This window comes from Chrysochloris asiatica, unplaced genomic scaffold (assembly GCF_000296735.1).
Source record: "Chrysochloris asiatica unplaced genomic scaffold, ChrAsi1.0 scaffold00047, whole genome shotgun sequence".
NCBI lineage: Eukaryota > Metazoa > Chordata > Mammalia > Afrosoricida > Chrysochloridae > Chrysochloris > Chrysochloris asiatica.
In genome coordinates, this window is record NW_006408565.1 from 11,265,612 (window position 1) to 11,284,208 (window position 18,597).

Sequence of the window (18,597 nt, forward strand, 5' to 3'; positions counted from 1 at the left end):
TACTAGGGAACCAGAGTCTCAAGGACACGACTAATCCCTGCAGACCCCTACCTCCTTGGCTAAGAACGATTTGATTTTAGAACTAGAGATCATCCACTTCCCATTGTACAGGTGGGGAAAATAAAGCCCAATTAATTGTCAAAGACCAGAATCCAGGTATCCTATCCTCTGAGCCAGCTCTTGCTATTGGCCCATGAGCCCTACAGGCTTCTCAGACTCTTTCTATTCTTTAGCTCAGGAAACTGCTATGTCTCTCCATGGCCTTTGGCCTTTTCACAAGTCCCACATTCTCCACCAGACCTCATTCATCTGAACCTCCATCCACAGAAATCTTCTTGCTTTCCTCCAGCAAGCCTCAGTAGTCCTTTCTTCTACCAAGCTCCCCAAGACCCATTACTTTGCCCCTAGGGTGGAGTTGCCTGCATTTGTGTGACTTGGGAATTGATAACCCTTTAGACTAAGACCAGTCTCCGCCTTTAGCCAGGAATATTGGGTCTCCTTTGCCAGAGAAGGTCTCAACCATGAAAATCAATCTTTTTCCTCCAAAATTTAGGACTCGCAAAAGCAGGAATTTTATCAATCAGAAATTTCCAGAGAAGCAGGTTCTCTCTTCCATTTGATGGGAGCTCTTGAAAGCAGGCGTGTGACTCTCCCTTAAGGCAGGCTTTTGGGGGAAGGATCCTAGAGCAAGCAATCCTGGGGCAAGTTTGCCCCACGGAGACAGAGAATACCTCAAGTCAGACACACTGATCTCAATACAAAACTTTATTGTCAATACACAGATGCCTGGTCCCACAGACCTCACCTTTCTTCTCTAGATAGTTGGGCATGCTCAGTCTCCACCCAGCTCTTAACCAGTTAGAGCAGGTGGCCAAAGATGCCCATGCTTAGGCTGAATCCTGGCTTCTTTGGCCAGCATCCCTCTTCTGAGCTCATCCTGTCTAGGACTCCCACTCACAGCCAGCACCCTTTTTCATCCTGGCTCCTTTGGACCTGGGCTCATAGCCAGAGGCCCCTGGAAACGCTGTTAGCCCCAGGAGGGGATCAGCTCAAGTCAGGCTGTGCCAAACCAAGCTAGGGATGCAGGAAGATGCAACAGCTGGGTGTGTGTGTGCGCAGACTCCTTCCTTGGCTCTCCTCGTGCCCTCTCAGTGACTGGACTTGCGTTTACTATACAGTATCGTTGTACTGGATCCCTGAACCTGCAAATCAAGAGGTTTACTTGTCAATCTCCCAACTACAATCTCCCTTACTCCCTCCCTCCAGCTTTAAACTTCAAAGGCTGCCCCATCCAGCCTGCCTAGGACTGCCCCTCTGAGATTGGGAACCCAGGCTGTGGGTGCTATTCACAAGGTTCCAGGTCATTCTATACCAGTCAGACAGTGTAAGAGGCTGGGAGAGACAGGAAATAAAGTGGGTATCTACCTCTTTCTCCTCAGAAGCTGTCTCCCTTAAAAGAGAAACCAGGAGTCTGTGATATGCAGCCCAGATAAGACCCAGTTGCCCTAAGTATATGATACTAAGCAGGAACTGAATGGGTCACACTAAGAAAGGCTAGGCTTGGGGTGCTGTTGCTGTTAGTTGCCCTCGAGCTATTCTGACTCATAGTGCACCCATGTGGCAGAGTAGAACTGTTCCACAGGGTTCTCAAGACTGTCACCTGTCAGAAGCAGATGGCCAGGTTTGTCTTTTAAATCTCCTTTGGGTAGATTCAAGCCATTCACCTTTTAGTTAGTAGTTATCCCTTAGGAGGTTAGCGCAAATTGCCCAAGGGGACGGGGGTCTGACGGGAGTGGGCCAGGCCCTCATAGAAGGAGAGGGTGGGACTAAAGGGATTGGGCTGTACTTCCGAATGGTAACTCCGGAATAGACAGAAACTTTAAATAAAGACTAGAGGCTGCATTGGGTCAGGCGCGGCCAATCCTAATTGGGTAGGAACAGCAAGAACCTTTTCCTTGTTTATGAGCGCCGAAAGCAAATCTTGCTGGTGTTGGCGGACTTCCACAGAGGTCGTGCTCTCCATAATAGGCTGGCTCGTCTGGTACTTGAGCATGGTCTCCTGCTCTTGCTCCTGATTGAAGCGTATGGAGCGTACCTCTTCCACAATGCTGGGGGCGAGACAGAGTGCGTTCTGATACTGCCGTGTGTGTGTGTGTGTGTGTGTGTGTGTGTGTGTGTGTGTGTGTGTATGATGGGGAGTACTCCTACCTCTTCCCTGGTGTGCGCCCACCCCCCTTTCCTCCTCCACTGGCCTCGAGAGCGATCCAAGCTGAGCTGTGACCTCTTGTGAAATGGGGGACTATGGAAATCTTCCACCAACAGGTTACGTGACCCTGGACAAATCACTTAACCTCCCTGGGTCCTGAGATCCTCATTGTGAAATGTGGGGGCTTAAGTCCAGAAGATTCTGAGACTGTCCAGCTCTTCCTCACGGACTCGGGGGCACCCCCTCCCCCCAGTACTACCCCTACGTGTTGAGCTCATCTCGGATCTCCTTGTACTCCTTCAAGTTCTCCTGTATCGCCTCCAAAACCAAACAGAAGTTGTCACACGTGGTCTCTGAGAGGTTTGACAGGGGACCCCCCACAAGCGGCTCCTGGGGGAGGCCAGACTTCTCCAAGCGGGCTGCTACACAGTGCACCAGTGGCAGATCCGTAGTCATGTCCTGCTCCTGGAAGGGGGGTGGAGTGGACAGGGGACTCACTGTCCAGGCTGGCATCCCCTCCCCCAGCCTCTTCCTGCTTGGCTTCTAGAGGATGAAGTCTCTTAAGGACATCAGGGGTCCATGCCCCTCATTTCAGCTGAAACCAAATCTTAGCTTCCCTGTCTTGCTGTGGGATCTGAAACTCAAAGACACAAACCCTTTTCCCACTTAACAGGGAAATTCTCACTCTCTTTCAAAATAGTCCCTACATCTCTCAGCAACATTGTAAAGTTCTACCTTCTCTCAAGTCACAAGCCACAACATCACTTTGGAAAATACCCCTCCCCTCCAGCCTTATGGAAGTTCTACCCCTGGGTGAAAAAGACTGCAACAAACATTATTGAGTGCTTAATATGGGTCAAGCACTGTGCATTAGCCCATGTAATCCTAATAGCCCTATGAGACAAATGCTATGATTATTTCTACTTTACAGAAGACATCAGGCCTTAGATTGGTTAAATGACCTGAGGTCTCCCAGCTGTTCTGGGTTTGGTCGTCATAGAAACATGATGTCTAAGAAATCTCTATTCATCATAAACCTCAGTTGGTGGGTTAGCACTCAAGGTGTGGGGATGCTGCCTCCAGGTGTTAGACTGGGTTTTCTCCAGGGCTCTGCCCATACACAATGTCCGTGAGTGTGTAAGCATACACACACCTTCACATAGCCTCAATTTAGCATTGTTGTTGTTGTTGTTGTAAAGTGCCGTCGAGTCGGTTCCAACCCATAGCGACCTTGTTTAGGGTTTCCAAGGAGCAGCTGGTGAGCTTGAACCACCGACCTTGCAGTTCAAACGGCTTTGCAGTCTGGCGCATCAACCCACAGCACCATACCAGGACTTCATACACACTCCCTTTTCCTCCCTCTTGCCCTGCCCATCCCACTCACCTCACTAAAGGTTATTTTATACGACTTCCCTTGGTCTCCTCTCTTCACCATTAGCTCCAGGTTGGTAGTCACCACGACGACCAACAGGTTGATGCCAATGAAGGCACCAAGGGTGATGAAGATGATAAAGTAGATGGCACCCCCAATCTCCACTGCATATTCCCTATGCTTCAACCTGGAGATGGCAGGCAGGGCACTCCATCACTTCTCTGGCCCCTTGAGCCTCAGTTTTCTCATCTATGAAATGGGGACAAGTAGGGCTTCTGCCTGCCTCATTGTTGTGCAGATCTAATGTGTTATTCCTAATTGTCCCAGCAGCTACTTCCCTCTGAACACCTGCTGTGCTGCCAGACAGCAGGTTAGTTCTTAAGTCATGCCTGCAAGATGGGGGTTTGCTCATCAGCATGATCAGTTTCCATCTCTTAGCACTTCATGTGTTTCTTATTTTAAAAGTAATACACACTCATTATAGAAAAAAAAAAACAAAAGAAAATTACAACAACAGAAAAATTTCAATCCACTCTTGACTTAATCACTGTTAATATCTTGTTATAAAAACGCTCATTAAAAAATCTTCCCAGATGTTTTTTTCCTCACTGAAAGTATATGTATGTAAGATAGAAATAGGACCACTCTGTGCCAAGCTGTATGCTAAGAGGTCTATTTTTGTGGTTGATCATCAAGTCAGCCCCTGGTTCATGGCAACGTCATTTATAAAGGTTTTCTCTATTGATCTTCACAGCAATCCATGACATAGTTAAGGCTATAATCCCCACTCTACAGATGAGGAAACTGAGGCTCAGAATTGAGATGAAGGAACTTGTCAAAGTCTGCACAGTTCATGTAATAGAGAAAAGACTCAAAGCCTGGTCCACCTTTATTTTGTAGTTTGTGATTTTTCCATCTATACAGAGTCACTATGAGTTGGAACCAACTTGATGGCACATAACAACAACTTCTTAATGGATAATGACTGGAGAAATCCTTCGCCGACTGAGTTGGTTTCTACCTTCACATGAAAGGGATTTTTAAGAAATCACGTAGAGGGATTCACTTCCTACAGTGGACTGGAAAGTGAGCTTAGACTTAATGGCCAAATGACCTTGGGCCCCAGGTCTAAAAATTAATGAGATCCCAAAGTTTCAGGAGTGTAGACAATTTGGTGGGTTCCAGTGTGGGCTGGGAGACTGCCTTGTTACTCTAGGTTTATGGAGACTCCTCCCATCATGATCCTGTAAGTTTTAGCTACTCAGCTCTTTAGCATGATGGAAAGAGTACCATGAACAAGCCAGGAGTGGAAATTTGAATAGGTGGGGTTTCAAGAGGGGCAGGGCTTCTGAAAGCTAACCATAAATCTAGATGTTGGTCTTCTTTCTCCCAGCTTAAAGGTTGAGGTACCCCCTCCAGCTAGACCATCTTCATCCCTATACCAGGAGTCCCCACTCCCTCTGAAAGCTCTCTCCCTTCTCTGTTTCCCTGCCCCATGGGAGTTCCTCGCCAGGCTGGGATGGGCGTGGAAGCTCTACTGTCTGTCACTTACTTAAAGTCACTGTAGATGTCCACCCAACCGTCCTGGGTGATGCAGATGAAGAGGGAGTACAAGGCAACCTTTATGTTCTGGAAATGTTGGGGCACGAATGCACCAAAGAGTGTGACCCCAAACACAGAGAACACCTGCAAGGAGACCGAAGCTCTGCCCTGACTTCGTCCAAGGGCCTTAGGGACAGAACATGCCAATGCCATGCAAATGAACACTGCCAAGGGAATTGAGGGGATTCAGACCCACAGGCCTCTCCCCTTCTCCAAACACACTCATCCGCAATGACCCAGGGGCCCTGCTCAAGGAAAGGGAGAGGCTGAAGTTGGGGGAGGGCACTGACCAGCATGAAGAAGAGGAGGAGGATCATGATATTGACCATGCCAGGTATTGACTGCACAATGACATTGATGATCTGAGCCAGGGGCTCCACCGCCATGCACACATGCACCAGACGAAGCGCCCTGTGGTAAAGCCTCTCAGGGATGCCCCTCAACCCTTCCCAGACCCCTCCTGCCCATTGCCCCACCACCTGCACAGAAAGGCAGAACTGCCAACCCCCTTCCACACTCCCAGTTACAGACAGTCTCCCTCTTCCCTCCAGAGCTCCCAGCTCACCTGAGTGTATAGGTGATAGACTTGGCATTTAGTCCTTCAAGGAAGAACCCCAGGAGCAAGATAAAGGTGATAAGGAAGTTGAGGACGTTCCAGGCATCCTGTGGGGGGTGGGGGGTTGGGCAGCCTCAAAGGGGTCTGTCAGGCCCAAATTATGGGGACATCATGGGTCTGCCCTCCCTACACTCCAAGGATCAGGATGTGACATTCTTTTGGGAACAAGGTTAGTTGGCTGCTTGCTATACACTGCTGCTACCATGCTGTCTCCCAAGCATGTCACTGAACACACATGCACACACTGTCCCATTCGTGTGTCAAGCCAAGTGCAGTTTTGGGGACACAAAGTGGAAAATCTCGTGTCTACATAGCTAATTCCACCGTGGAAACCGAGAGCCCACCTTGAATAGTACTCAGCTGAAAATGGACTTTTCCTACAGTTAGGTGACTAGAAAGTGAGCGTTCCATCCTATGTGTGACACCAACTATAATAAATAATAAAATGAAAACAAATACTAATAAAAGCATTAGGCAATACCATTTCAGTAACTAGTTCAAAGGTGAAATTACTTTCAGACTACAAGAAAGGGTGACAGGCAAATTATGGAAGCCCTTTGTCCACAAGACATTTATGTTGTGTTTTTGTTATTGTTAAGTGCCATCAAATCAGTTCCGACCCATAGCAACCCTGTGTAGGGTATCTGAAGAGTGGCTGGTGAGTTTTAACTGCCGACCTTGCAGTTTGAACAGCTGACCTTGCAGTTTGAACAGCTTTGCAGTCTGGCACATTAACCCACAGCACCACATCAGGATTCCAAGACACTTATAAAGGTGGGAAGAAACAAAGCCCACATGTGTGAAAATTTTACACTAAAGAGGGAAATGTGGTCTAACTAACAATAGATGTATTTACCCTGTGGTCAATGATCCCACTTCTCAAAATCTGAACCACAGATATTATTGTTAGGTACGTTGAGCCAAATTTATCTCATATTGACCCCATACAGTAGAACTGCCCAGTAAGGTTTTTCAGGCTATAATCTTTATTATAGGGAGTCCTGGGGTGCCACTGTAGGGTAAATACTGAACTGCTAATCACAAAATTGTTGGTTCAACTCCTTGGAAACCCCATACTGGGTCACTATGAGTCAGAAACAACTTGATGGTACTTAACAACAAAATCTTTATGGGAGCAGATTGTCACGTAGCCACTGTGTTTGAAGCGCTTACCTTTTGGTTAGCAACTGAATGCTTCCTGTTATGCAACCTGGCTCTATCTTGTTGTTATTGGGTGCCATTGAGTGGGTTCCTACTCACAGTACAACATAATGCAACCACTGTGCACAACAGAACAGAACATGGCCTGATGCTGGGCCATCCTCACAACTGTTGCCATGCTTTAGCCCATGGTTGTAGCAACTGCGTCAGTTCATCTCCTTGAGGGTCTTCCTTTTTGTTTCTGACTCTCTACTTTACCAAACATGATGTCCTTCTTCAGGGACTGATCCCTTCTGAGAACATTACTGATTATTTTCATAAAAGATTCTACAGAAGAATCCTGATCAAAATGGGAAAAGTACAGAACTTCAAATTCTCTGGAGCCATTAAGGTAATTTTGTCCTCCAAATGACATTTGGCAATATCTGGAGATAACGTTTTTAAGCCAAATAAGGGTCCTGATGTGGCACTATAAGCTAAGCACTTGACTGCAAAGTCAGCAGTTTAAACTCACCAGTCGCTCCTATAGGGCCCTATGAGTTGGATCTGACTCAATGGCACTTAACAACAACAAGGGTCAGTGGTACCTCTCCTTTCTCTCACATGCCTGGAGGTACCAGAAGTCTTGGAACCCTGGTGGTACAAATGGTTAAGAGCTCCACTGCTAAGTAAAAGGTTGGTGGTTCAAACTCACTCAGCAGTCTGGTGGGAACAAGACCTGGTGATCTGCTTTCAAAACTCTATGGGTCCTACCCAAAATGGCGGTGGGGGTGGAGGTGGGCTACAAAGGCAAGAAGTGACTGGCTTATAAGTTTTCAAGAGGGAACCTAGATCCAGAGGGCATGTAGGAAGGTGGAATCTCCACTGAGTAGTAGCCAATCTGTCTAGGGGGGGCTAATGAAAGGAAATTTGGATAGGTCTCTTGTGATATAATAGTGAATAATTGTTATCAGGACTGATTGTGAGGGTTTTAAATGTAAAGGTAGACGTTTTGTAGGAAGAAGGGGAGTGATTAACTTTTCAATCTAGGAGCAGAGGTCCCTGGGACCATCAAGGGAGAAGAGCCAAGAGCGGGACCCTACCCAGAGAAGCAGTGATGCTTGAGATGGAGGCAGAGACGATGACATGGAGAGATGGAGAAGCTGGGGACTTTAGACACAGAGAAAGAGAGGGGCTGTGTGCTGACGACCATGGGGCGGGGGAGGAAGGGAGGCAGGCTTATAGGATATACCCTTTAGTTGGTTGATGATGCATGAAGGGGATTGTAACCACAGCAATGAAACGATATACGATAGGATGAATGTAAAACTATTGTTCTCCCATGTAAACTATCACATAATTCACAGTAAAACATTTAAAAACAAAACAAAACAAAAAAACCCTCTATGGGTCAATTCTATTTGGACACACGGCATCATTATAAATTGGAATTAGCTCTGTGGCACCCAACAACAATAACCAGAAGTCTTTATTTAAGGAGTCTGAATTTTCCTTTGTTTCTTTTAAAGTAACCTTAAATTAATGCACTGGACCGCAAGGTTGGTTTGAATCACAAGGTCAGTGGCTCAAACTCACCAGCCACTCCTCAGAAATTCTGTACAGGGTCACTGTGAGTCAGAACCTAGTCTACAGCACTTAACAACAACAACAGAATAAGGATCCTAGTGACTGCATGTCTGCAGAGAAGAACTGTTCCCTAGAGTTTTCAAGGCTGTGACCTTTCAGGAGCAAATCACCAGGCCCCTGTCTTCAGGGGCACCTCTGAGTAGATTCAAGCTGCCCACCTTTTGGTCAGTAGTCAAGCACTGAATCAATGGTGTGCACCACCCAGGAACTCCACAAGGGGTCATCATGAGTCAGATGAACTCAATGGTAGCTAACAACAGCATCAGGGTCAGTACACTACAGCCCATGGGCCAAATCTAGCCAGTAGGCTGATGAGCTAAAAATGCTTTTGTGCATTTTTAAATGGTTGGGGAAATTTTTATTTAAAGAGTAGTATTTTGTGATTTGTAAAAATTGTTGCTGCTGTTAGGTGCCATTGAGTTGGTACCGACTCATAGTGATCCTATGCACAACAGAACGAAACACTACTCAGTCCCGTGCCAACCACACAATCCTTACGCCCAAGCCCATTGCTGCTGCCACTGTGCCAATCTATCTCATTGGGGGTCTTCCTCTTTTTCTCCGACCCTCCACTTTACCAAAAATGATATTTGTTTCATATCCTTTATAAAATTACACATATTCATTTCACATTTCAGTGAATAAAGTTTTATTAAATAAATCCATACTCATTTGTTTATGTATCATCTATGGCTACTTTGACAGAGTTTAATAGTTGTAACAGAAACCTGATGACTCATAAAGCTTAAATTATTTTTCGACTGGATTTTACAGAAAACGTTTGTTGACTTTTGCTCTGTTGTTTCTAAGTACCATCAAGTTGTTGTTGTTGTTGTTAAGTGCCATCGAGTCGGGTCCGACCCATAGCGACCCTGTACAAGGTTTCTGAGGGTGTAAATCTTTACGGGAGTAGAAAGCCTCATCTTTCTCCCGCGGAGCGGCTGGTAGTTTCGAACCGCTGACCTTAAGGTTCGCAGCCCGATTCGTAACCACTACGCTACCAGAGTACCCACTGTAAATTAGGGTTGTTGTCGTTGTTAGGTGCCATCGAGTCGGTACCGACTCATAGTGACCCTAAATACAACAGAACAAAACACTGCCTGGTTGGCACTCTCAATTCCATTTTTAAATAAGGAAATCAAGGTTTGCCCAAGATCACAGAGTTGGGGAAGGTTGGAGTAGGACTTGAGACCCAAGCAGCGACGCTCTAGTCCCAGTTACTTTCTGTCATATCACAGACATTTTAAAAGTCTTTCTCTGTCTCTCTATACACACAAACACACACATACATCTATCCACAGTTTGCAGGACCAGAAACGGGTGAGTGGGTGGTCTCAGGGAGTAGGGTCAGTGACAGAGAGGGGTCTAGGATCTCACCTTCCAGAAAATCCAGAAGCCACTGAACCAGCCAAGGAGAACTTCACAGATAAGTATGGTCAACACAATATTATCCATGATAGAGAACAATTCATAGTGTTTCTACATGGGAGACAGAGAAAAAGAGCAGGAGAGAGGTCAGTGGAGTTGGCCTTGGGCAAGGCCGAGGGAGAGAGGATGCCTGTTGAGGAAGACACAAAGAAAACTGGAAAAGTTAAAGAAAACAGAGGTAAATACTGCTATATACACAATCCTGCAATAAAACAGTGATCTGATGTAGTGCTTTAGAATAAACACCAGACTGCTAACCACAAGGTTGGTGATTCAAACCAACCAACTGTTCCTTGGAAACCCTATACAGGTTCTCTATGAGTTGGAACCCACTTGGTGGCACTTAACAACATGAATAGATGCATAGGCTGAGCAGGTGTGGGAAGGAGAAAGGGAGTCTACCTACAAATATATAAAGGTTTGGCAGAGGCTGTTTGTACATGGGTGTTTTACCTTTGCTGCTAACATGAATGTGGTGCAGCAGTGGTTGTTGTTAAGTGCTGTTGAGTTGGTTTTGACTCATAGCAATCCCATATAGGGTTTCTGAGAAGCAGCTGGTGGATTTGAAATGCCAATCTTGCAGTTAGCAGTACCATGCTTATCTTACAGTGTGCTACACCAGGACTCTGTTGTATACAAGGGGCAAAATTTTGAAAATGTCTTAGACATTACCAAATACCTTTGAGGAATGAGTTGCCGGGCCTGGGGATTCAGGATCATAGTCTTGTGGGACACCATGGTCCATTGGTATAACACAGTCCAAAAAGACAATTGTATTTCAGTGAGTAGCTACTGGGATCTTAAAAGCTTAGCTGAATAGCCATCTCAGTGCAACTATTGGTCTCTCCCTATGCAAAGCAAAGAAGTTGTGGTTGTTATTAAGTAAACTTGGTTCCGACTCATAGAGACCCTATGGAGAGTTTCTGCTGATCTTGCAACTCAAATTAACTTTGCAATCAGTGCATTACCCAGCAGTGCATTACACACCAGGACTTCAAATATTGGTCTCTTCCTGTCCAAACCAAAGAAAAGAGATGAAAATTGAAGACAGTTGGAAACAATTAGTCCAGCGGACATCAATCTCTGGATGGTGCCTGGCTACTCTACCAACTATTCTGAAAGGGATCACATTAGAAGGTCCTAGATAGAGTGGGAGAAAATGTGGAATGAAACTCAAAAGTCACAAATGGGGAGAGTTTGCAAAATGATAAAATTCAGAAGAAAGGGGAAAGAAAGAGAAATGTAAACAAGAAATAAGTGAGGAAGTGGAAAAAGTGATAATACATTGAAGGGATTACAACTGAGATGAGACGAAGTGTAAGATTTGTTGAATGTGCAACTGTTGGTCTTCTCTGTAAGTCTTCACTCAATTCACAATAAAAAGTTTTTTTTAAAAAAGGAGGATAATGGAATTTTCCCAGGAGCTTTTTGAAGTCCCCTTGTACATCATTTCACATTATTTATCATTTCCATTATCCTAAAGCAGGGGTGGGGAATGTTTGGCTGGCGGGAGGAATTATTTGGTCTGGCCCTGCCAAGGCAACCTCAATCCAGCCATCACATTGTTGTTGTTGTTAAATGCCATCGAGTTGGTTCCGACCCACGAGACCCTGTATAGGGTTTCCAAGGAGCAGCTGGTGAGCTTGAACTACCAACCTTGCAGTTTAAACGGCTTTGCAGTCTGGCACATTAACCCACAGCGCCACACCAGGACTCCATCACATTGTTGTTATTAAGTGCCGTCGAGTTGATTCCGACCCATAGCAACCCTGTATAGGGTTTCCAAGGAGCAGCTGGTGAGCTTGAACCACCGATCTTGCAGTTCAAATGACTTGCAGTCTGATGCATTAGCCCATAGGCCACACCATCACATTAGAGGTGAGTTAATTAAATGTTTGACTAAATATAGAAGGCTACTTTTTTTTTAAGTAGATAAATGGTTTATTGTTTCTTTTTTTTTTTTTTTTTTAAAGCTTAGGGTGTGTCTTACAAATATACACACTTTTTTTTTTAAGGTACATTGTACATAGTTTTCCATACTCTTAATTTTTTAGTTAACAATGTGTGCTGGATATTTTTTTCATGCAAATATATGGAGATCTATCATAATTGTGCTTCAGTTTTTTTTTTAAGTTGATAAAGTTGTATGGCCTGCAAATGATATAAATTTGGCAGCAAAAAGGTTCCCCACCCCTATCCTAAAGAGTTGAAAAAAAAAAAAGAATGTCTTTTTATTGTTGTTGAGAATATACACTGGAGAACATAAACTGATTCAATAATTTCTACATGTACAGTTCAGTGAAATTGATTACATTCTTTTACTTGTGTAACCATTCCATCCTCTTTGTCTAAGTTCTTCTGCTCCCATTTGACATAAACTCACGACCCCAAAGTTTCCTGTCTAATCTTTCAAAACTGCTGCTGTCAACGTGATCCCATCTAGATAGATACTAAAAGAGTTCAGTGCTCAAGGCAGACATTCTTTACTAGTTAAATTGAATTATGACTTGGTTTTAAGAAGACTTCAGGAGATACTTTGGTTTAAGGGTTAAAGATGATGGTAGGGTAATCAACCAGTCTCAGTGGTTCCAGAAAGTTTGGAGTCAATGAGAATATGAGATTCTTTCCTGCATTTCACTCTTTTTTCCCTTTTTATCACGAGTCTGCTACAGAATCTTTCATTTAAATGTTTAGTAATGGTAGCCAGACATCAACCATCCAGTTCTCCTGATCTCATGGCAAAGGAGGCAGTTGTTCATAGTGACAATATAAGCCACACATCCCATTTCTCCTCCTATTTTTGTCTCTCCTTCTTCCTCTGTTGCTCTAGGATGGTGAATAAAGACCAATTGTAGCTTGTAGGGCTGCTTTCAATCTTTTAAGACCCCAGGCACAACACAATGAACTAAGAGGAGGAACCGAAGCATTGCACACATAACTAGGACAATTAACTGGATGTCTTATGAAACCATGACCCTAAACATCCAAATCAAGGCACCAAATCCCATGAGGATTTTGGTTATATATAAACAAGAACAGCGCTATTTTTTTTTTTTTTTAACCATACTTTTGTCAATTCAACTTCTCACAGGTATACAACTGCAGAGTAGATTTATTCCCATTTTACAGATGAAGAATCAAGAGAGGTGTCCAAGGCCACACAGCTAGTTGATAAAGATTCTTAGCTGACTATAAACGTGTGCTCCTAACTACTATCATCAGCAGTTACTATTGAGTTGATTCTGACTTATGGCAACCCCATGTGTGTCAGAGTAGAACTGTACTCCATGGGATTTCCACTGACCAGGTTTTTCAGAAGTAGATTACCACCAGTACTTTCTTCTGAGATGTCTCGGGTGGACTTAGACCATCAATTTTTTGGTTAGCAGTGGAGTGTGTTAGCTGTTTGCACCACTCAGGGACTCCTTACCTTCTAGAGCAGGGATATTTGGAAAAGGAAGGTAGGGGAGAAAAGCACTGGGCCTGAGGATGGAGGACATCAAGCCCTCTTAGACTGTCTCAACCACTCCTGCTGCTCTAGTTCCTCACACCCTCCAGGCCAGGCCTGACCAAATTCCTCATCCTCTGACTCATAATTCCTAGATTAGTACCCTGAATGGGGGATTAAGTATTGGGCTGTTAACCAAAAGGACGGCAGTTCAAACCCACCAGTTACTCTGCAGGAGAAAGATGAGGATGTCTGTTCCTATAAAGATTTGGTCTTTGAAACCCTATGGAGCAGTTCTACTCTGTCCTATGTGGTTGTTATGAGTCAGAATCAAATGAATGGCAGTGGGTTTTACCCCAGATGGATGGATTGACAGATGTACAGCTGTAATTTGTCCAAACCCATCTCATTTTCACTTGGCCTTCTATACTCTCTCATCACTCTCTTCCCAGGCAATTCCATCCATTTCCTTAGCTTTAGCAACTATCCACCTCTATGCAGGCAACTCTTCTACTTTCTACTCACATCTGCATCTCCAGCCATTGCTCTCTACAGGTTTTCAGGTTTTACCTCCAACCCCAGGGTCTCTGTCTGCATATTGCACAGGTACCTCAACACAGAACAACTCAACCTGACCCAGCATCATCCCCACACCTGCACTTCGTCCTATGTCCCAACAAACTACACTAGCCTGATATTTGCTCAAGTCAGAAAAGTAACTTTTTACTCTTCTTTTCTGTACATGCATGAGATGATGGAATAAGTTAAATACAATAGCACAGTGCTTGGTACACAATGTCCACTAAGCATTAGCTATAAATAAAAATCAATCAGAAGGCCCATGGATTAGACCTCTACAGACTTCCCAAATGCATTTGACCTCTTTTCACTCATTGCCACATGCCCGTGTCCCACCTAACCATCTGCACTGGAGTCCTGCCTAGTCTGTCTTCTATCCCTGGCTCCCTCCCTCCCACAGTTCATACTGTGACAGTCCATCTAATTTTTTTAAATACATGTTTGATGTTACTTCCATGCTTTCTACTGACACCAGGATAAAAGCTATTCCTCAATATAATGTAAAGACCTCACCGGATCTGATCATTGACCATATATCTCACTGAACTCATTAACCATTATACTGGCTTTAAAAAAAAAAAAAAAATATTGATTTTAAATAGCATAATACATGTATGAGGACAAGTAAATGTATTGCTACTTGGGTTCCATTTCATACATGCATGGATTTATTCCAAACAAAACATGTTTAAACATGTCTCTGGTCTGTGAATGGCTGCAGATAACTTGTCTCAACTATTTGAGTCCATTAGGGTACCTTCAAGAAGAAAAAAAAAGGTTATTTTTTACATTATGGGGAAAAGATTATTTTTGAGGTCAGGACTAATACCAAATTTTAACAAAACTCAAGTGGACATCTTCCCAAGTCATTATTGAAACTATCCAACAAATTCATGGGAACACTGCCTACATAAAACAACAGTTTTTAGATGACAGTTTTAGCATTTTAAGGAAGGTTGAGAAGACCTCAAAGATGAGCCAAGAAAGAGAAGACCATCAACCTGTACAAAAGATGAAACTGTGGTTGAAGTTCAGAAACTGATGGAAGAAAACCGTACACTTACCATTGATGTAGTGACTATTAAAGTTGTGATCTTACATCGTTCAGCATTTTCAATTGTAAGTGAATATCTTGGCCTCAGCAAGCTTCCAGATACATGGATGCCAAAAGTGATGTCTGAAGATCAGCTAGCTCAAAGAGCTGATCTTTCCATCAGTCGTTTAAGCAAGATTGAAGTGAATGAAAATGATTTTATGAAATGAATCATAACTAAGGATGAGTCTTTGATTTATCAGTATGATTCAGCAAGCAAAGTCTAATTAAAACAGTGACTTGAGGGGGCTGTGCTGGGCCACTTAAATGTAAAGCAGACAGGTCAGCTGAGAAGGTAATGGTGCCTGTTTTTTGGGACTCTCAAGAGAAAGTCTAGACAGATTTTCTCAAAGAACATAGCATATTAATGGAGACATATTGTTGTTGTTGAGGAGCTCTGGTAGCGTAGTGGTTACGAATTGGGCTGCGAACCATAAGGTCAGCAGTTCGAAACTACCAGCCGTTCCGCGGGAGAAAGATGAGGCTTTCTACTCCCGTAAGGATTTACACCCTCGGAAACCCTGTACAGGGTCGCTATGGGTCGGAACCGACTTGAAGGCACTTAACAACTAACAACATTGTTGTTGTTAGTTGTTAAGTGCCTTCGAGTCAATTCTGACTCATAGTGACCCTATATGGGGTTTCCAAGGAGCAGCTGTTTGCTTGAACCCTGGACCTTGTGCTGATCCTACAGCGCCACAACAGGACTCTGGGGAATTATTAGGAGGCAGTTTTAAGAAGTTCTTGAAAACTGCAATGGTGGGAAAAAGGTGAATTGCATAGAGAAGTTTTTTTCCATGACAACAATGCACCTGCACATTCTTTGAGAATTTCACCAGTCAACAGTATCCTATCCACACTACCGCCCTAATCATGCTTCTTTAAACTTCTTCTTGTTTTTCAAACTCAAAGAATATTGAAAAGGAATATGATATAAGTTCCTCAAAGATACCGAAACTGCTGACATAGTATAAATCGAAGAGTGTACAATTCTTTGGGAAAAGGTTAAGAGAAGGATATCATGTTTGGTAAGGTGGAGGGTCAGAGAAAAAGAGGAAGACCCTCAGAGAGATGGATTGGCAAAGTGGCAGCATCAATGGGCTCAAGCATGGCAACAATTGTGAGGTTGGCCCAGGATCAGGCAGTGTTTCGTTCTGTTGTGCATAGGGTTGCTATGAGTCGGTACTGACTTGATGGCACCTAACAACAGCAAACCTTTCAGAAATGTATAGTTCTGGATGAAGGATATGTCAAAAAACAGTAGTTTCACATTTCGATATTTTTGTTTAATAATGATTCTGATTTTGTAGCTGTACTTTTTTACTTACCCTGTGGTTAAGTGTTTTTAAAAATTAGGCTGACTGTAAGAACTTGAGGATAAGCACCAGTCTACAAACTGCAAGGTTGTCAATTCAAACCCACCAGCTGCTCTGTGGAAGAAAGATGAGTTTTTTTCTGCTCTTATCAAGATCTACAGCCTCGGAAACCCTATATAGGGTCATTATGAGTCAGAGTCGACTCAATGGCATTAGGTTTGGTAAGAAATTACAAAACAGAGGAGGTTTGGTTGCCTTCTTTAAGCTCCCATATACTCTGTGTAATACTCAGGCATTTGTAATGACATGCTTGTATCTGTCTGAAACAGGAAGTGGGTCAATTGTGCTCTTCCTGGAATGCTGACATGCAACACAATGTCTGGCACAGACTGAATCTTTGTTGATATCTGTTAATGAAAATTGGATATCATTTCCTAATTTACCTACCTCTGCTCACACCATTGCTCTCCCAGTAGAAATCCACTGTATTTCTCAAAACTGGGCTCCAAAGCCCCTTCTACCTTGATCTTCTAGAACCTTAGAAGGTCTGAGTTGACAGTCCTTAAAGAATATCTAATCAATATCATGGGCAGATAAGGAGCCAGAGACTAAGATAGCGAAGTGGCTTGCCTCAGGTCTTCCAGCAGAGCAAGAAGAGATCATATTAGTGTCCCACCTGTTCTTGGTCGGCGTTGGTGCGGATAGCGATGGAGATGGCATTGACCACCAACAGCAGGGCCAGCAGCAGCTGGAAGGCTGGGTGTTGAAGCAGCCGTTTGATACAGATGCGCATGAACACTTGCATGTCCCAGGCATCCTGGGAGAGGGCAGAGGACTTTCTTCAGGCAGGCGTCGCTGTAGGAGGCCTCTGCCTGGACGTTTCTCTCAGGGAATGGGGGTCCCTGGGGAGGCCACTCTAGGGGAGAAGTTACCTGAGGGGGGATCATAGAATGGGGGCATCAGTGTAGAGGTCAGTACCTAAAGGGCTCCTAAAGGGTCCTTGCTATGGGTTCTTTATGGAGATCATCACAGGAGTTCCTTTTGGAGTCTCTACTGGTGTGGTGCTGTGAGTTAATGTGCTGGACTGCCAGGTCGGTTTGAACCGAAAAGGTCGGTGGTTCAAGCTCACCATTCGCTCCTTGGAAACCCTATACAGGGTCACTGTGGGTTGGAACCGACTCAATGGCACTTAATAACAACAACAACACTGGTAGATGATTTTGGAAGCTCTCATGTGGGGAGTCTCTGGGGGCACTGCTAGTTGGTTACTAATTTAGCATGGGGGGTAGGTCACTGCAAGGATCACTGCTGGGAAGGGTCTTCTGGAGGGATGTTAAGGAGGGAGGGTGCAAGGCCACCATCTCATGGGCACAGCTACAAGGAGCGTCATTGTGGGGGAGGGATCATTGCGGGCCCAGCCCCATCCTGCCCTCACACTGTTACTATTGATATCCCAACGATTGATGAGTACTTGCTCCTCTGGCCGTGTGTAGGAGTCATGAGGTGCCTTCTGCAAGGTGAGAAGAGGACCCATCAGTGCAGTCGGTGCCCTCCCGTACTCCACCCTACTCCAGAGTATCTGGTTCCAGTGGAGTTGAGCCAGAGCCACCTACCAGGATGGACAAAGGTTTGATACGGGTGGTGTCTGTCCATTGCTCCCACCAGACCCTTCGAGTGTTGCTCATTGCTGCTCAGTCTCCTACTCTTCAAAGAAACCTCATTCCAAGTGGCCTAGCTCCCCCTTGTGGTGATATCATAGAGACTTCTGTGACCTCTACATTCTAGCAAGAAATTCCAACCCTGAGAGAAACTCCTTCCATTGTTCTCCTCTCTACCCCATAAAGGAAGCTAGGGACAGTGAGGGGTTGGCCTGAGGTTACAGGCTGATAGGTCAGGTCTCTAGTGCAGCCTGAATGATGGAGACAGGAATGTGTCCCTGCTCTGGTTCTAGAAGCTGGAGGTAAGGCTGGACTGAGGGGAGAAAAGTCTCTGGCCCAGAGCTTTTCTCCTAGCAGAACGCAAACTACATGCCTCCCCACCAGTTACAGCAACCCATGAGCCCCACCTCTAGGGCTGCCCACCATGCCCTCCATGCATTGGCACCCTTCTCGATGCCTCAGTTTCCCCATTACTCTATCCCCTGGGGTGAA

The 18,597-nt window shown here is 44.7% G+C and overlaps 1 protein-coding gene across 1 annotated transcript; it reads right to left on the reverse strand.

The window, feature by feature from the left end:
• Positions 1-1,148: 1,148 nt before the first annotated feature.
• CATSPER4 (cation channel, sperm associated 4) lies at positions 1,149-18,132 on the reverse strand. Its single transcript, XM_006862387.1, has 11 exons — positions 18,061-18,132; positions 17,883-17,957; positions 17,124-17,264; positions 9,961-10,062; positions 5,746-5,843; positions 5,471-5,591; positions 5,131-5,264; positions 3,591-3,765; positions 2,472-2,671; positions 1,949-2,108; positions 1,149-1,202 (listed from the first exon to the last, which is right to left on the reverse strand). Exons 1-11 carry the CDS (start codon positions 18,130-18,132, stop codon positions 1,149-1,151), a joined length of 1,332 nt encoding a protein of 443 aa, XP_006862449.1.
• Positions 18,133-18,597: the final 465 nt, after the last annotated feature.

What these genes read in the sequence shown, in the direction of transcription:
- CATSPER4 (XM_006862387.1), bottom strand. Translation starts at nt 18,132, where the DNA reads ATGAGCAACACTCGAAGGGTCTGGTGGGAGCAATGGACAGACACCACC. An exon ending in GACATCTACAGTGACTTTAA is followed by an intron (nt 3,766 to 5,130) that starts GTAAGTGACAGA and finishes TGCCATCTCCAG; the next exon opens with GTTGAAGCATAGGGAATATG. An exon ending in CGCTCATAAACAAGGAAAAG is followed by an intron (nt 1,203 to 1,948) that starts GTTCTTGCTGTT and finishes CTTGATTTGCAG; the next exon opens with GTTCAGGGATCCAGTACAAC.